The sequence below is a fragment of the Pinus tabuliformis genome, chromosome 6 (genome assembly GCF_031772625.1).
Source record: "Pinus tabuliformis cultivar Carrire ecotype Pingquan chromosome 6, CPIR1, whole genome shotgun sequence".
NCBI classification, from domain to species: Eukaryota; Viridiplantae; Streptophyta; class Pinopsida; order Pinales; family Pinaceae; genus Pinus; species Pinus tabuliformis.
In genome coordinates, this window is record NC_142292.1 from 1,771,254,124 (window position 1) to 1,771,272,731 (window position 18,608).

At 39.3% G+C, this 18,608-nt stretch overlaps 1 protein-coding gene across 1 annotated transcript; it reads right to left on the reverse strand.

Annotated features, from left to right (window-relative positions):
• Window positions 1–1,024: 1,024 nt before the first annotated feature.
• Window positions 1,025–18,265, reverse strand: LOC149266046 (disease resistance protein RPV1-like). Its single transcript, XM_089429953.1, has 4 exons — window positions 17,525–18,265; window positions 3,524–4,622; window positions 3,064–3,414; window positions 1,025–2,958 (listed from the first exon to the last, which is right to left on the reverse strand). Exons 1-4 carry the CDS (start codon window positions 18,073–18,075, stop codon window positions 1,309–1,311), a joined length of 3,651 nt encoding a protein of 1,216 aa, XP_089286079.1. The 5' UTR covers window positions 18,076–18,265; the 3' UTR covers window positions 1,025–1,308.
• Between the last annotated feature and the right edge of the window lie 343 nt (window positions 18,266–18,608).

Sequence of the window (18,608 nt, forward strand, 5' to 3'; positions counted from 1 at the left end):
ATTTTAATAATTTTTAACTTATTTGATTGGATAACATTAAGTTGCAAAATCCTATTTCTGTAAGTTTTATAAGTTATCTATTTCTTAAAAAGTGGTTCCACATTGATGAACCAATTTAAGTGATTAAATAATGACAATAATAAAACTTTTGTTTCAAACTAATCAACTTATTTGTTTTATAACATAAAACAAACTATTTAGGAAAAAATAATTTTTAATTAAAAAATAAACTAGTTTCTTTGTGCTTAAACTAGTGTTTATTCACATTCTCATTAATAAATAAATATTAAAAAATTAAAAATTAAAGTATTTTCATCTTACAAAAATTGATGACGACCTTATATAAAGTCTTTTCAACAAAATAAAATTTTAACATAAAATTAAAATTATGTAAAGATTTGATTATTAAAATATGTCTCTCTTCAAACTTGAACTCAACTTTTTGTAAAAAGACGTTTTTAATCATTAAATTTGCCAATTAATCATATAAATTAAATGTTTGGTAAACACAAATAAACATCAATCCATCATAAAAATCAACACACTTACTCCATTATACGTCACATGTTGCCATTTTTTTTTGAAATTATAAAAATTAACTTCATTATAATTTTATTTTAAATTATTTATTATTAATTATAAAAATAATAGTTAAACTTATATGTGTTTTAAAATATGTGTAACAATATTTTTAACCATGGAAACTTTGAATTTGTAAATAATTCTTTTTACAATACCATGGTTTATCAATACCATGCCTAATATGATATGTGTTGATATAGAATATTTTTAATTAATTAATTTAAGCTAAATTAATTAAATGAATATAACTAATTTGGAGATATAAAAACTTAATCCTTGAACTATGAATACTACTATAAATATTCCAACAAATCTAACCCCTATCATCCTCTTAATAATTACCCATACTTAAATTAAAATTATAAAAAACTTATTATAATTATTAAAAAAATACTATAAATAATAATAATTATTATTTAATATTATTAAAAAAAACCAACAACCTTAACATTAACCTGTATAACCCCCGTTCTTTAATGCTATTCACACGAATAACACCTCTCACCAAAATAGAATTTGACAACCACGGAAGAGTTCGAACGGGAGCTTCGAAGTTTTGCCATCTATCTAACCTCAACAATGTCAATGTCTTCCATGCCATAATTTAAATCTAACAACTAAATGAACCCAATACTCCCACACTTACTACCCACCAAAAGCAAGGTCACGAAAACCTAGAGAAACTCAATAAGGCTTAACATAAAAATATTAAAATATACCATGGTCTTAATTTGACATGGTCTTCATTTTTTTTGTTTTTCTATCCTCGTCACACTCTCTCGCTCCGGAAATAGCAGACCACAGCCTCTTGATTTTGCTTTCTTTTACATATATGAAATCTTCCTTCAATCGTTGGCGCAACTGCTCCAGTACTCTCCCGCGCCACTGCAGTTTGGGACAGTACCTTACTCTAAGTCTTCGCAAGGACATTAAATGTTCCACACCTCGCAGCTCTTCTATCTCAGCGCATTCTTCAACATATAAATATTTAAGCTTTCTGAAGTGCTCCAACCCTTGCATGCACTTGAACTTGGGCCATCGACTAACCGCCAAAGACCATAAATTTTCCAAAGCTGGCAACTCTTCTATCTCAGCGAGATCAGCAACAAATAGGGATCGAAGCTTTGTGAGGTGTTCCAATCCTTGTATGGTCTTCAGTTTACTACATCCAGAGACACCCATCGAATGCAAAGATGTCAGATGTTCCAACGCTTGTATGCTCTTGAGTTTGCTACATCCACTCACATCCAAGAGCTCCAAACATGATGTCCACGTTTCAAGACTGGTGAGCTCCTTTACATTTTCACGATCATAGATACCACACAGCCTTCCTATCTGCCTCAATTCCTTACAGTAAAACAAGCGAAGTCTTTTAAGGTTTCGGCAAACTCCTTCAGGAAAGGTTACCTCCCTTATCTGTACTCTAACCAGTTCAAATTCCCGGAGCCTCTCCAAACCAAAGATACATTTGCCATTGTAGTCGTCCAATTCATTCAACGCTGCTACTGTTTCTCTTTCTCGTTCTGCTGTTTTAAATGGAAGTTCGCCCAATGGACAATCTTCCATGCGAAAGTATTCGAGATTGTTCAGCAGGAGAATATCCTGTGGTAACTTTTGTATCCCACAGGAAACCAAACTCAACCGTGTCAGTTGAGTCAACCGTCCAAAAGTATCCGGCAAGCATTTCAATCGCGGGCAATTGCTCACCCGCAAATCCTTCAAGCTATTGACGGAACGGAGGGAAGATGGCAGCACTTTCAACAAACGGTCCCCTAAATGGAGTATCTCCAAGTTGCATAGGTCACCGATACCGCTTGGCAATTCTTTTAACTCAGCATCCACTAAATATAGTTCTTCCAAGAACCGTTGATGTGCGACCTGGGGAGGCAATTCTTTCACCTCGGAACAACATGAAAGATCCAAGAATTCCAGCGTGGTAATATTTCCAAGTGTCTCTTTGGAAATGGTCACATTCCTACATTCCTTCAAAGAGAGACATTTGAGTCGAGTCAAATTCCCAAAAGAATTTGGCAGCATCGCCAGGCGGGAACAATAAGACAAATCAATGGACTGGAGGTTTGGTAGCTTTCCGATGGAATCAGGCAGCATCTCCAAACTGGTAGCATAAGACAAATCGATGTGCTGAAGATTTGTTAGCTTTCCCAGGCGATCAGGCAACGATCTCATTCTTGTGAAATGTCTTAAAACCAAGTATGTCAAAGAGTGCGTATCACAAAATTCCTCTCGCGAAGTTTTGAGTTGGACAGTCCCATCATAATCCACAACAATCTTTTCAAGGTACTTCAGTTGTCCTATGGACTTTGGAAAATCTGAAACTGGAGAGTAGATGTTTAACTCCCGCAACTGGAGAGGCGGCTGCAATGTACACATTTCCACTGTAAGAAAGATTTCGAGATGATTCTCATCTACAAACAAATTGAGATTGAAATAAAAGAAGTATAAACACGCAAAATTGCGTACCTGAGATTCCTGTTGCCACAAGGTTTTCAATCTGCTTCCTCTTACTTCTAAAACTCTTAAATTTTTCAGGGGAACCCAAGAAGGCAGGGAAGAATAGGGGCATTTGTACCAGCGGAGCCATATGAGATGTGGTGACCGCACCCTCCTCAATATAGCTTCTACATAATAATCTTCACTTGCAAGAATTCGCAAACCATGATAACGATCTGTATTGAACAGTGCCCGCTTACAGTTTCCCAACAGCTCCTGAATACACCTTTTGTACCATGACATTTCTGAACGTACACCGAATCCATAATGAAAACCGTCTACACAATGAACCGTCGAAATCCCGCGAACTTCGGTTGTGACCTATTCAATCATAAAGATAAAAGATAGATAGTATCCAGGGCACAGATCTTGCGTTGAACAAAACAACTTTAAAAATTTTGAACCCAAGAGGAATGTTTGAATCACTTACAGACCACGACGATTCTTCAAATAACTTATCAACATTGTTATTGTTGGTGGCGTGACACCAAAGACGATGGGGCATTGATCTTTCCGCAGCAGTATATCTTCCCATATCTCTAACCTGCTCATGCATTTTTATCGGCTTTCCGCTGTCCAGTTCCAGAAGACACTTGCTCTCTAAGTTTGAAATCCCCACCGCTCCCCATATTCTTTTTGCTGTATCCATATCTTCTCCTATAGAAAAGCAGGCCATATCTAAGAATATTTGCCGGTACTCTTGGTCGAGTGAATTATAACTAATTTTGAGCGTTTCCCGTATGTCCGCGGGTGGTATCTTGTGAAAATCATTCAATAGATCTTTCCAATATGTGTCATCTCTTCCACAAAGAAGAGCCCCAGTAACTTTCAATGACAACGGCAATCCATCACAGGCCGTTACAAACCGTTCCACCAGATGTATAAATCCTGGTGGTGGATGTGGCTGATTGAAGGCATATGAGCAGAACAACTCTTGGGAGTGTGCTCCATTCATCCCGGTGAGCTTATAAATTGATGAATCTGCTATTTCTGAACATAGGAGAGCATGCTTGTCCCGAGAGGTAACTATTATCAAGCTATTGGAACTAAGAACATCCCTAATTGGTAAGAATGCATCCAATTGATCGGCCTTCTCTACATTATCTAAAACTATCATTGCATTACAACAAGCTAGGTAACGTTTAAGGATTATCACACCTTGGTCCACAATCTCAATTTTAATATCCCTGTGTGTCAAGTCCTTAATGAGCTTCATTTGCAAATCAACCAGAGATTTTCTAGCTGCAGTTTCACTAACATCAGATAAAAAAGAGGATCCATCATACTCAGAGCACCTACGGTTGAAGATCTGTTTCACCAAAGTGGTTTTCCCAATACCACCAACACCTATAATTCCGACAACCCTGGCCCGGACGTCACGCTTCTGCCCCTGCTGCATTAGCACTGTACTTTCAAAGTGCTGTAGCTTATCATCCAATCCAGTTGGATATTTAGCCACAAAAAGCGGTGTTTTTGGAAGTTTTTTCAATAGGCTTTGAACAACTTTGTCCAGAAGCTCCGCCTCGTTCCTGGATGAATAACCAATGAGAAATGCCTAGGTAAGTGTCAAGTACCAAGCAGCACTTCTAAATTTCTGTATCCATATGGGATAATTCCTATTTTCCGCTTGTGAGTGGCGAGTAATAAAATCATGAACGTTACAAATCATTCCAGAGGTCCTTTTGAAGTTTTATTCTTTATATCTACCAAACAGGTACATCGATCGTGCAGGACTAAGTGGAGAGATTCTATACAGTTCAGAAAGCTACAAAATTTGACAAAGCTATGGGCATCTGATAATCTATTCACATGAGGAATACCAGATTTCATTCAAAACTGGAAGGACCACATTGAACTTTGGGTTTCATTCAACTTAGTTCTCAATGCTAACAACATGCAAAATGTCTCTGCTTACCCTTGTAACCATTGCTGAAACATAAGAGGCAACACACAATTCCCCTGATTCAAATGGATTGAATTCAAACTACATCAGGGAGGAAACACACATTTCCCCTGATTCAAATGGATTGATTTCAAACTACATCAAGAAGGAAACACACACAATTCCCCTGATTCAAATGGATTGAATTCAAACTACATCAAGAAGGAAACACACACAATTCCCCTGATTCAAATGGATTGAATTCAAACTACAGCAAGAGAATGGAAAGGAGATTGCGTAGGGAAAAAGTAAACAAGAACATACATCAAGAGACACCATATTTACCTGGGAGAAACCCAATTTAAGAAAATCCCTGCAGGGAAATGGACTCGCTTTCCAATCAGCTTGTCCAATTCAAATTATTGAGATGAACTTTTCATTGGAGCCAATGGATCACTTAAAAGAAAATCTCTTGCAGCAATCCCCAACATTCATTTGCTCGGCAAGATATCTCAGACCACCTTCAAGTTGCTGATTTCCTCAACTGATCGAGAGAACTGGAAGGTTCGTAGTTAAATGCTTTTAGTCTCACGTATAGCACGTCGCAGGGCGTCAATCACAGGATCAACATTACACTAATTTTGGAGATAAACGAGCAGGATAACACGAAAGGATCGCAGCCTTTCTTAAGTGCACAAAAGACAGATGGGATTATTTTGTTATTAGCTTGGTCTAGGGCGATCAGCTCATTGAATTAAGGGGATCGACGGAGGAGATGATTTCAATTACTAGTTTTTCTGGTGTTGTGTGGTCATAGTGGAATTAAGTTTCATCATGTGGTAGGACTTCTCCTGGATCCTTTGTGAGAAGCCGATTTTGTCATGATATCTGTTTTTCCTCCGTTTCGGCTGGGCTTCCCTTCATTTGCAGAGATAAAGCTTCAATAGCTGGATCGTAGCCGTTGGGGTTTGGTTGAATGGACATGGGACTTTCTTCGGTAATCTGTGTTTTTGCGCGTAGTCTTAAAATCCCATAAAATAACCTAGGAATTTGTAATAATTGTCAAATTTTAAAATTTTGAATGTGCCGAGAAGATTGATTGTTGATGATGCTGAATTTTTTCCGCCATAAAATAAATCGATTCAAACACTCCAACTAACTAACTAACAGATTTTTTGAATTTTTTGAAATTTTAATACGAGATTCCGACAAAAGCGGTCGTCGAGGCTATTTTGTTGCGTCGGTAGACAATTCCGTGTTTCTTGGGGTTGGACGATTGGGAGTGATCGCTCTTTGGGTGGTGCGTTGAAGGTCTTTGACCGGGGTTCTGACCTATTTCTTGGTCAAAAGTAGTTGGTGGGGCTAAGGGCTGGCTCTTTTCAATTGGGCAGAAAATATATTTCGATATGTGTACCCATCGCGTGGCTAGCAGTAGGTTGGCGTATCCACCCGGAGATTCTGGGCGACCTTTTTAGGCGTGGGATCTGCTCCTTTTCGTTATGTGGGGTTTTTGATCCCAGGTCAGTTCATAGGTTCTGTACTGGGTTTGTGGCGACGTATCTGGCGTAGACGTATGCTACCTATCTTCTCTTCATTAGGTGGTCCGTTTTTCTCGATTGGAATTGAAGCTTGCGTGGCTAGCTGTTGTAAGGCCTTCCATTTCTTTTTTGACACCTCCGTTACACTCGGTACTTTCCTTGGGAGGTGGGTTGGCACTGGTGTCTCGCCTCCAGGCCTGGAATTTCAAATTCCTTTTGCCTGTCAAATTAAAATTTGAGGACGTTTTTGCATTTTTTTTACCCTTCGTTTTACGTTTTTCAAATTGGACGCTGATAACAATTTTGGTAAATTTATTTCACAACACACAATAAGTCATCAAATTGGACGCTAATAATGACTGTTATTTATAAAAATTCATTTTAAATTTCCATTATTCATAAATATTTACTACCCATTATTAAATTTCCATTATTGACCTTCAAAATATATTGAATTTCCATTATTGACCTTCAAAATATATTGACTTTCCATTATTGACCTTCAAAATATATTGACTGACGTTACAAATACAAATCATGATAAGGCCATAAAATTCCCAAACACTGCTACATCGCCATAAATTCAAAACTGATGACTAGAATGCAAGGACTTGAAACTCAAAATGTCAAAAACCCTCTGAGCAATGAGAATCACCAGTCTATAAATTATTTTTCGGTTTGCGGTTGCGGACACTCCTAAGACATAGTGATGAGGCAGGTATATGAAAAGCACAGTGTTTTATGACTTACTAGCTAAAAATAAAATACGCAGCAAGTGTATAACATGCAAACAAGAATAATGCAGGGCAGGAAAGTAGAGATATAACAGTACACGACAGATGTTATTGGACTAATACACAACAACAAAGTGAATATAACAGTTGACAACATTGTAGAATAAATAAACAGAACATAAATATACTTGAAAATGAACTTCAGCCTGCTAAAATTTGCATCCCAAATATGCAACACACCAAACAGAGACTTAGCACTACGTATAAACAAAAGCAATAACTAAACTGAAGCTAGTAAGAACTTTCAAGGCCTTATCTGACTAAGAATGGTCGTTGGAGTCAACCCTATAAGACCAGCTTTCCAGAAGCAACAGTTTTGGGAGGTTACTATCATTAGCACTGGTCAAGTATAAGATACCAATGAACATAAAATTCCCCCTAAAAATAAACATCAAGAGCTGCAAAAGCCATCCAACTGACACTCACCATACATGAATTCTGTAAATTTGCAATGAACATGTGCAGACACAATTTTTTACAGAATAACAGGTGCTAAATGTAGTTAAGTTAATAACATTACTAAACCTGAAAAAACACCCACATAGACAAACACATCCTTGGTCAGCAATTCTAACACTGAGCAAAAGCCAAAATGTAAAATGTGGGTCAGAGAATAACCCAACTCAATACCAAAAACTTCAATAATTAAAAAGTATATATACACTCAGCGCTGTCAATCCCAAAACGTTGTACAATGAGTGGCTGCAACAAAAACATTGGCATACATTCCAGACATGTATATACATTGTTTATATACTATTTATCCCTGCAAGGGGTTGGCTAAGAGCAGACAGTGTACCCAGCAAGCACTGATCATAGAATACCATGCCAATGACCAGGGAAGTCTTGGGTTCAACTAAACCCACCATCTGAAATGCTTAAATGCATAGAGTTAAACGGAGCTTTGATTCCAAAAAGTACTGTAAATTTACATGGAAAAATTGTTTGGGAAATTGTAAACTTGCATGGAAAGATTGTTTGGGAAATTGTAAAATTATAGGAAATTTTGACACGAAACAAATAGAAATTGCAATATTAACCCACCAGGGGTTGAGTTACGAAGAAATACAATAGTGTGTATTTGGTTGTATTTTAAGTATTGGAATGTTACCTGTGAAACTTGAAGTGGAGAGTTGAGTTGTTGAGCATCCAAGTTTGCTCACAGATTCCACTCAGACACGGTCAATCCGCAAGAAAGGAGCACTACTGCACGAGAGCCGAATGCGCAGAACTCGAAGACACCCTTTCTGCGACACTGCAACAATTCTCCAAATTACACAGGGTGAATAGGTAAACCTTAAGCCGTAGACGGTAGGGTGAATAAGTAAATCTTAACTTGTAAGCGGTAGATTGCAATTTCAAATGCAAGGCCCGTCGGATTAAATTTGAGGGGCAGATTGCATCTGGATAATTAATGAAGTACTAGGTAGTAGGCAGTGGGACGATGAAGCATTTAAATACCTCTAAATTTAAACTGCGTTGTGTACAGTTGTACTACCGCTGGTTCGAGACTCCTGTCATCCATTTCTTATACAGCAGTAGCATTTCAACACCCTATTTAGCTGTCACATTAATCACCCCATTTCCCATACAGCAGTCGCATTTCAATACCAAATCCACGAGAAAAATTTATCCATTAGCCGGTAGATATGCAATTCCATCCATAATATTTGCCTTAACATCACTCAGAATTGTGAAACGCCATTGCACTCTTCCCTTTCCTCGCCGCCATTTAATGGCATTAAGTTCCTGCCTTGCCATATTTCTCGCCGCCCCAGCATTTCCACGCTACCGCTGGAGAAGGAAGGTACTACAACACTATAACACCCTGTATCCCTTAATTGTGAGCCGCCATTCCGCTCTGCTCTTTCGGAGTCGCCATTTAATGGCATTAAGTTTCCGCCCTACCATATTCCCGACAGTAGTCTAACCATTCTCCAAGTTACTCCTCGAGAAGGATGAACCAGCCTCCAGGTGTCCTGTGCGATGATGTTGTAGGGACAGATGCCATTAAGCCTGAGCTACTAGTCCTATGAAATAAGGTATTATAAATTTTTACGTTCCACTTGTTGAAATAGACGTCGTTTTGACGGTTTGAAGGGGTGTATCACAAGTGAAATCTGACGTGGGAATTTTTTGAGCTCCTGTCAAATAAGTTCTTCAACCAAAAATACGTCCTGTGGGACGTCAAATTCCAGGCCTGCTCGCCTCTCGGTTATGGATTGCGATGGGGTACAGTTGGCTGGCATGCATGATGGGATGTCACCAACTGCCGAGGCCTTGATCGAAATCACTATTTGGGCGGAGCGGGCAGCATTAGCAGTATTCTGTCTGGGAGTAAGAAATATTGCAATTCACCGAGAGTTCTGTTGCGTGTGATATCCGTGCCTCTCACGAGAACTAGAGAGACAAAAACTAAACATAAACCTTTGGAGGCGATTACAGCACAACCACCTCTGGTTTTGGGTGAAAATGATTTATGGGAGAGTACAGAAAGGCTCAGGAATAAGGAGCTGGTAGGGCGGTGGCACCCAGGCCTGGAATTTCAAATTCCTTTTGCCTGTCAAATTAAAATTTGACGACGTTTTTGCATTTTTTTTTACCCTTCGTTTTACGTTTTAATCAAATATGTGAGTGTCACAACACTCACTAAGTCATCAAATTGGACGCTGATAACAATTTTGGTAAATTTATTTCACAACACACAATAAGTCATCAAATTGGACGCTGATAATGACTGTTATTTATAAAAATTCATTTTAAATTTCCATTATTCATAAATATTTACTACCCATTATTAAATTTCCATTATTGACCTTCAAAATATATTGAATTTCCATTATTGACCTTCAAAATATATTGACTGACGTTACAAATACAAATCATGATAAGGCCATAAAATTCCCAAACACTGCTACATCGCCATAAATTCAAAACTGATGACTAGAATGCAAGGACTTGAAACTCAAAATGTCAAAAGCCCTCTGAGCAATGAGAATCACCAGTCTATAAATTATTTTTCGGTTTGCGGTTGCGGACACTCCTAAGACATAGTGATGAGGCAGGTATATGAAAAGCACAGTGTTTTATGACTTACTAGCTAAAAATAAAATACGCAGCAAGTGTATAACATGCAAACAAGAATAATGCAGGGCAGGAAAGTAGAGATATAACAGTACACGACAGATGTTATTGGACTAATACACAACAACAAAGTGAATATAACAGTTGACAACATTGTAGAATAAATAAGCAGAACGTAAATATACCTGAAAATGAACTTCAGCCTGCTAAAATTTGCATCCCAAATATGCAACACACCAAACAGAGACTTAGCACTAAGTATAAACAAAAGCAATAACTAAACTGAAGCTAGTAAGAACTTTCAAGGCCTTATCTGACTAAGAATGGTCGTTGGAGTCAACCCTATAAGACCAGCTTTCCAGAAGCAACAGTGTTGGGAGGTTACTATCATTAGCACTGGACAAGTATAAGATACCAATGAACATAAAATTCCCCCTAAAAATAAACATCAAGAGCTGCAAAAGCCATCCAACTGACACTCACCATACATGAATTCTGTAAATTTGCAATGAACATGTGCAGACACAATTTTTTACAGAATAACAGGTGCTAAATGTAGTTAAGTTAATAACATTACTAAACCTGAAAAAACACCCACATAGACAAACACATCCTTGGTCAGCAATTCTAACACTGAGCAAAAGCCAAAATGTAAAATGTGGGTCAGAGAATAACCCAACTCAATACCAAAAACTTCAATAATTAAAAAGTATATATACACTCAGCGCTGTCAATCCCAAAACGTTGTACAATGAGTGGCTGCAACAAAAACATTGGCATACATTCCAGACATGTATGTACATTGTTTATATACTATTTATCCCTGCAAGGGGTTGGCTAAGAGCAGACAGTGTACCCAGCAAGCACTGATCATAGAATACCATGCCAATGACCAGGGAAGTCTTGGGTTCAACTAAACCCACCATCTGAAATGCTTAAATGCATAGAGTTAAACGGAGCTTTGATTCCAAAAAGTACTGTAAATTTACATGGATAGACTGGTGAAAAACCTAAGAAATGGGTGGAAGATAGATGGTTCCCGATACAGACCGAAGGTAAGCCAACTTTTGAACGGATGTTTATGCTTTCACTCCCTGAGTTTGGAGAACGCCGACAGGATTTTAAGGGATCCTTGGGTCAACGGTAGAGGGTTTCTCCTAATGCAGTGGTGGAAGACCAGTTTCGACCCTGTAGCTGGGATCCCTAGACGTAATCTGATTTGGGCAAAACTGTCGGGTTTACCGCTGGAGTTATGGAATAGGATTAGGAAATTTTATTTCTGGGATGACAGTTCTGTTGGTCAGCTGGATAAGCGCTTGGCTTGGGTGTTATCGAAGTCGACCTGGGGCGAGGTTAGTTAGCAGAAATTGATGTGTAGTGGAGCAGTTATAAGATTCGGCTGAAAATTGATTATTGGGCTTTGCCATATCGGTGCCTACTTGTGCAGTTCAAGGAAGTGAGGTCCTCTCTAGGGCTTCTCCAGGTATTTCGGCTTATTCCTCTGAACTTGTTAGCGAGCCACCTTTAGACAATATTGTATCAAATATTTGGCATACAAATATTTCGGGAAATTCTCGGTCTAATGGGCTCGGTCCCGCCTCATCTGTTGATGTCGTAGTCTCTACCTCTTCCCTTGGGGTTGACAGGGGTTTGATCACCCCATCCTCGGGTGCTGGGTCTTTAGATTCCTCCCTATTGCTAGATCACTGTTTCCATACTCCCCATCCTGGCGAGAGTGGGTTAGCCCCGACCTTGAAGTTGGGTTCTGAACCTTCTGGAGAATTATTAAACCCTGCTTCGTCTGTCCTTGAAAAGGAGGTGGAGAAAGTTGCGTCCCTATCTCCAGACCGGGAACTAATCGGTGTTCTGGACTATGCCGAGGAAATGGAACCACTTGTCATCAAACGGTCTTTCTTTGTGCCCTCGGAGGTTTCTGGACATAAGCCAAATTTCCAGAACGTGACCCATCAGAAGAAACGTCACCCTCGATACAAGAAAGTCACTGACTGTAGATTGACAGCTTCGAGTTCTCATCCGGCTCTCATCCCTGGTGATTCGTGTTTTTCCATCGATTCATCTTACACTGCTGGTTCGGTCTTTATCTCGGATTTTGATGGTACTCGGGTACTTAGAGGGGATATACTCGTCTTTGGGTTGTCCCCATGACCATTATTTCTCTGAACATCCTGGGGCTGGGAGCTTACCCCAAAATCATCTCGATTAGGGGTATTATTAGATTATACCAGCTGTCTATGATACTACTGCAGGAAACGATGATGAGGGTTGACAGAGGTTGGGAGGTCATGTTAAATATTTGTCCTGACTGGGTTGTTTGCTCAACAAATGCGATAGGTATCTCAGGTGGGTTGGGTGTGATGTGGAATCCACGTCATTTTGATCTGAACGCATTCTATACTTGTGCAGGTATTCTCTTAACAGGTTACATGAAGGGTTCGAGCAATGGGATCAGAATATTAAACACATATGCACTGTATCATGGGCGGAAAAGCTTTTGGAATAGAGTGGCTAATTCTGGGATTTTAAGTCTCACCGCATTAATACTGGCGGGGGATTTAAATTTCACATTGGACCCATCAGAAATCTGGGGTACGAAGGCCACCGAAGATCCACTTTCTGCTTTCTTTAAAGGAATGATGGACGCCAATGCTTTGATTGATGCAATCCCAGATACAATGGCTCCAACTTGGAAGAACAGGAGAATTGGAGGGGAGGGCATCTCCAAGCGGATTGATCATTTTCTAGTAAGTCAGACCCTGTTTAATAACATGGTGGAAGTCGAGTCTTATATCATCCCAATGGATATATCGTACCATACTCCGATAGCGCTGAGGTGGAAAGGAATGGAGGGGCGGTGGGCATATGCATTCAAATTTAATTCTCGGTTGCTGAAATTTGAATCTCGGAGATGGATCAAAGCGAAAAGGAGGGAGGAACAGATTCTATTAGTGGAGTTAGAAAGCGCTGATATACCTTAATTTGGTCCCATTATATTTCTCGGCTTTATATCGTGATAAGATCGCAGTTTTGGAGGGTCATAGGAACATCATTCTTCAGGCCCCAGGAAGAGGACAAAACTTATAAGGCACAAAAGTCAGGGCTATTTGGATCCAAGCTCGGAATAAAAATTCTAAATATTTCCATAGGCAATTTAACCTGAGGAAGCAACATGATTCTATTAGAAGGATTTGGGATTCTGATGGGAATATCTTGAATTCTCAATACTCTTTGGAACAAGCAGCCATTTCACATTTCAGAGATCACTTTATGGCAAAAAATCAGGAATATGGGGATCAAGCAGAATTTATCGAGTTGGTTTCTTCATTGATTTCTTAGGAGGACAATGAAATTTTGGGACAAGTCTTCACTTGCGAAGAACTATTAGGGACCTTAAAGGACAGTGCGAACGAAAAAAGCCCGGGCCCGGACAGCTGAGGGGTTGAACTTTTTATCTACTTACAAGGACCTGATCCTTCGGGATTTGCTGGCGGTGGCAGAAGAAGTTAGTCTGAGAGGATTCGGACAGCTGAGGGGTTGAGCTTTTTATCTACTTCGAGGACCTGATCCTTCCGAATTTGCTGGCGGTGGCAGAAGAAGTTAGTCTGAGGGGATTCATCTCGGGGGCAATAAATGCCACTTATCTTTCTCTGATTCCGAAAAAGAAGAATCCATCTACTTTTGGGGACTATAGGCATATCCCCCTTCGTAACTCGATTTACAAAATGATATTTAACCTGATCGCCCGTAGAATTAAACCCTTTCTGTCGAGATTTATTTCACATGAACAATTAGGGTTTATGGAGGGTAGACATATTCATAATTGCAATAGGCATTGCACAGGAGATGCTACATTCCGTCAACTCCAGGATTATTATCTCCTCAAGGTAGATCTGATAAAGGCCTACGATTGCACTCATTGAGAATTTTTAAAGGTAGATCTGATAAAGGCCTACAATTGCATTGATTAGGCATTTTTAACGTTGATCTTATCAAAATGGGGATGAATTGGATGAATATTCACTAGATCATGGGGTGTATCAAATCCACTAATTTCGTTTTGATTATAAATGGTTTTCCCTCCCAGTTTTTCTCAGGGGTTTGAGGCAGGGATGTTCCATGTCTCCATTGCTCTTCCTATTGGTGATTGATATTCGTTTTGATTATAAATGGTTTTCCCTCCCAGTTTTTCTCAGGGGTTTGAGGCAGGGATGTGCCATGTCTCCATTGCTCTTCCTATTGGTGATTGATAGTCTGAGTAGGAAAATTGGTGATTCTCTGGGCAAAGGTATTATTAGAGGGGTTAAAGTTGTCGGGCACTTGCATGTAACTCATTTAATGTTCGCGGATGATTTATTATTGGGAGGGCAGAAAAACACCAGTGTTTGGTCGGAATATTAGAGAATCAGCAAGACTTTTGGGGATGCTTTGGTCGGAATATTAGAGAATCAGCAAGACTTTTGGGGATGCTTCGTGTCTTTATATGAACGAGTCCAAGTCTAAATTAATACATAATGGTCGTGAGGATACAATGGTGAAGGATATCTGTGGACTTCCCGGGGTGACATCTAACCATGTAGCAGAGGGAATCACTTACTTGAGTTTCAGATTAATACCGATGGGATATAGAAATAAGGATTGGTAATGGTTGGTGGCAAAATTTTTTGGAATCATCAAGACTTTTGGGGATGCTTCGGGTCTTTATATGAACGAGTCTAAGTCTAAATTAATACATAATGGTTGTGAGGATACAATGGTGAAGGAGATCTGTGGACTTTCCGGGGTGACTTCTAATTATGTAGCAGAGGGAATCACTTACTCGAGTTTCAGATTAAAATCGATGGGATTATTTCTTGGTTGTGAGGATACAATGGTGAAGGAGATCTGTGGACTTTCCGGGGTGACTTCTAACTATGTAGCAGAGGGAATCACTTACTCGAGTTTCAGATTAAAATCGATGGGATATAGAAATAAATATTGGGAATGGTTGGTAGTAAAAATTAACCAAAAATTGGATTGCTGGAAACACAAATATATGTCTATGGGCGAAAATTTGATTATGCTCAAATCGGTTATGCATAACCTCTCAATTTATTGGATGCCTCTTGTTCTGTTGCCTTGTAAAATTATTAAAATGATCCACTCTATTATGGGGTGCTTCATTTGGACAGGGGCCCATAATGGGGAGATGAAAGGTAAAAGTCACCTGACGCGATGGTCACTTATTTCTAGACCCGTTGAAGATGGATTTCCTCACGTGCCACGTGCAGTGGACTGTGGGAGATGGCTCCATGATTAAGATCGGCCTTGATGCTATCAGCGGTATAAAAGGTAACCACTGTATCCGAATTCTAAATCATATTCATTTCAAGGGGTCTTTTATCTTAATCAGATCTTAATCCATAGGCCTCATCATATGGACCTTCAGGAATGGTATAAGGCAGAAGAATGGGAATTACCGGAGGAACTTTCTAAGGAATGGGGAGAATGTATTACAGTTCTCCGGAACGCAGGGATCTCAATAAATGATGAAGAGGACGAGATGTCTTGGGGAGGTACACTCAGAAAAGGACCACAGGTTATCAGGTTATCTAGAAATGGATCCTTTCAAATAAAATCAAAGTTTTTAGTTGGTTGGCTATACATAATTGAATCTTGACTTGGCATAATCTATAGAAGCGAGGATTTGAAGGACCAGGTATCTGTGTTATGTGTATGGAGGGAGATGAAGACAATCTCCACCTTTTCTTTCATTGCCCTTATAGTCTCCCTCTATGGGAAGGGGTGTTGGACCATTACAAACTAGTATCTAGGATACAATTCCAGACAATGTACAGATGTATTAAAGTTTGCTTGGAGCAAAGTGCAAGATTATCGTGCGCTTCCATTATACGTCTTTTGGAATATATCAGAAAAGCCTGGAGCTTCATGAGAACATTAACAAGATGGTTACCTACTACAATGAGATAGCTTCCATTACACGTCTTTTGGACTATATGGCAGTGAAGAAATGCAGTCTTATTTGATCAGAAAAGCCTGGAGGTCCATGAGAACATTAACAAGATGGTGACCTACTACAATGAGATAGGCCCGACGAAGGGAAGTAAAATGTACATGATTCCAAAAGTGAGGGATCTATGGCAAACATATCTGGTTGGTTTTTTTATGGAGCAAGTGGCACGAGAAAATGTTGTTGTGGAATGGTTATATATAAAGCATCGTCTAAGTTCTACCATTTCTGGTGGGAAGGAGGAGAGGGCATAAACAAAGAGCAGAAATAATAGCACTCTGGGGAGTGTTGATGGCTGCCAAATGACTTGGAATTGAAAAGATTAAGATCTTTGGGGATGCGAAAGGCAATATTGAGTGGGTTAAGGGGCGCCACGAGTTTAGATTCCTATTCTTATTAACTGAATTGAATCTTTGGGAATGCGAAAGGCATTATTGAGTTGAGTGGTTTAAGGGGCGCAACGAGTTCAGACTGCCTATTCTTATTAAGGGGATGGAGCGCATCAAAATTGTAATAAGAACTTTCCAGCAGGTAAACTTTGACCACATATACAGAGATCAAAACTGGTCTGCTAATTTACTTTCAAAAAGAGGCAGTCATCGAGAAACAGGTAAGTTTTACTTTTCAGTTTTTTGAACAGGTTGTCATGACCAACACTGTCAGCGTCAACTACTCATAAGGAGAGACATGCCAGGGTCTCATTTTGATTACTGGATGCACTAATGTAATAGAATTTCTCTTCCACTAGATAGGCAGCAATAAACTTTTGAATTTTTGTTCAACAAAGAAATACAATCTCATAAGATATAGGTTTTTTGAAAGTATGTTGATTAGTTTTCAGTCTCCTGTATTTAATTTTCCAAATAACAAAGACAGAAAAATGTTCCAATCTATATATATACTACTTTTTGTTCAACAAAGAAATACAATCTCATAAGATATAGGTTTTTTGAAAGTATGTTGATTAGTTTTCAGTCTCCTGTATGCAATTTTCCAAAGAAGAAAGACAGAAAAATGTTCCAATCTATATATATGTACTACTTTTTCCTTTTAATAAAAAGTTTCCTCCTAAAAATATGTGTACGGACGCGAGACAGTAGAACGTTACCCATTAAAGGTCTTCAGCTCGAGACCACTTATGTCGGCGACATGAGAAAGAGCATCTCTCCAGCCTTGAATGGTAGCGGAGTCGTGGCGTGGCTTCTCTCTATTAGTTTGAGGGTCGATTATGGTCTTCTGTTCGAGTTTCTTCAGGGCTTCAGCGTATACTCCTTTTTTGTCGTTCCACCTGACCTCGAAAGGCTCTACATTATAAAATATCGGAACAATAGGTGCCCGGGACTTGATCATGAGAACTAGTTCATCGAGGCACCATTTCGATTCCGCATAAGCCGGAGAGAAAATTGCTATTTGCACAGAAGCCACTCGAATAGCGGCTTCGATTTGAGACTGAAATTCGTGTCCTGGCTCAAGTTCAGGCTTGTCAAGAAACACCCACAATCCATGGTCACGAAGGCGCTGGTAGAGATGGGACGCGAAGGTGTTTTTAACATCCGATCCCCGATGATTGATGAAAACATCATATCGGGGATAAGAGGTGGAGGCAGAAGACGATGAAGCATCGTGCTTCTGTTGCGGTGCTGTGGGTAGGTTTGCCATTGCAGAGGGATGAATGGATGGACTGATCGGCTGAGACAATGAGTAAGACGAATAATTAAAAACTGGAAGCAAGAAGGTGCAGCCGACGACTCGCCAAACGCGTATCGCAGTATGGGTGGAAAGGATGTGCTGTATCTCAACCAGTATTGTAATGTTATTTTACAACCTCCAAAAAAACGAGTAAGGTGACAGGTAACAAGTTTCTTGCTTGGAACATTCCCGGAGGTTTCTTGATTGAGATATATTCGAAATAATTAAAAGTTCCACCATCATGAGAACTCTTTTTCTTGATTGGCACATTCCAGGAGGTTTCTTGACTCCAATATTCCAAACTTAGCTTTCACTTTTGTCACGGGAAACGACGGAATGTGCATACGTGTTAGAGGCATTATTATAAAAAAATTTATTGTTGATTTTTCTTGGTTCATGATGGTGACAGAGAGAGGAGGCACAGGCACAGAACATAAAACACATACAAACAACTCACAACTTGCATCTATTCATTTATTAAACTGATATTTATACAAGATGGA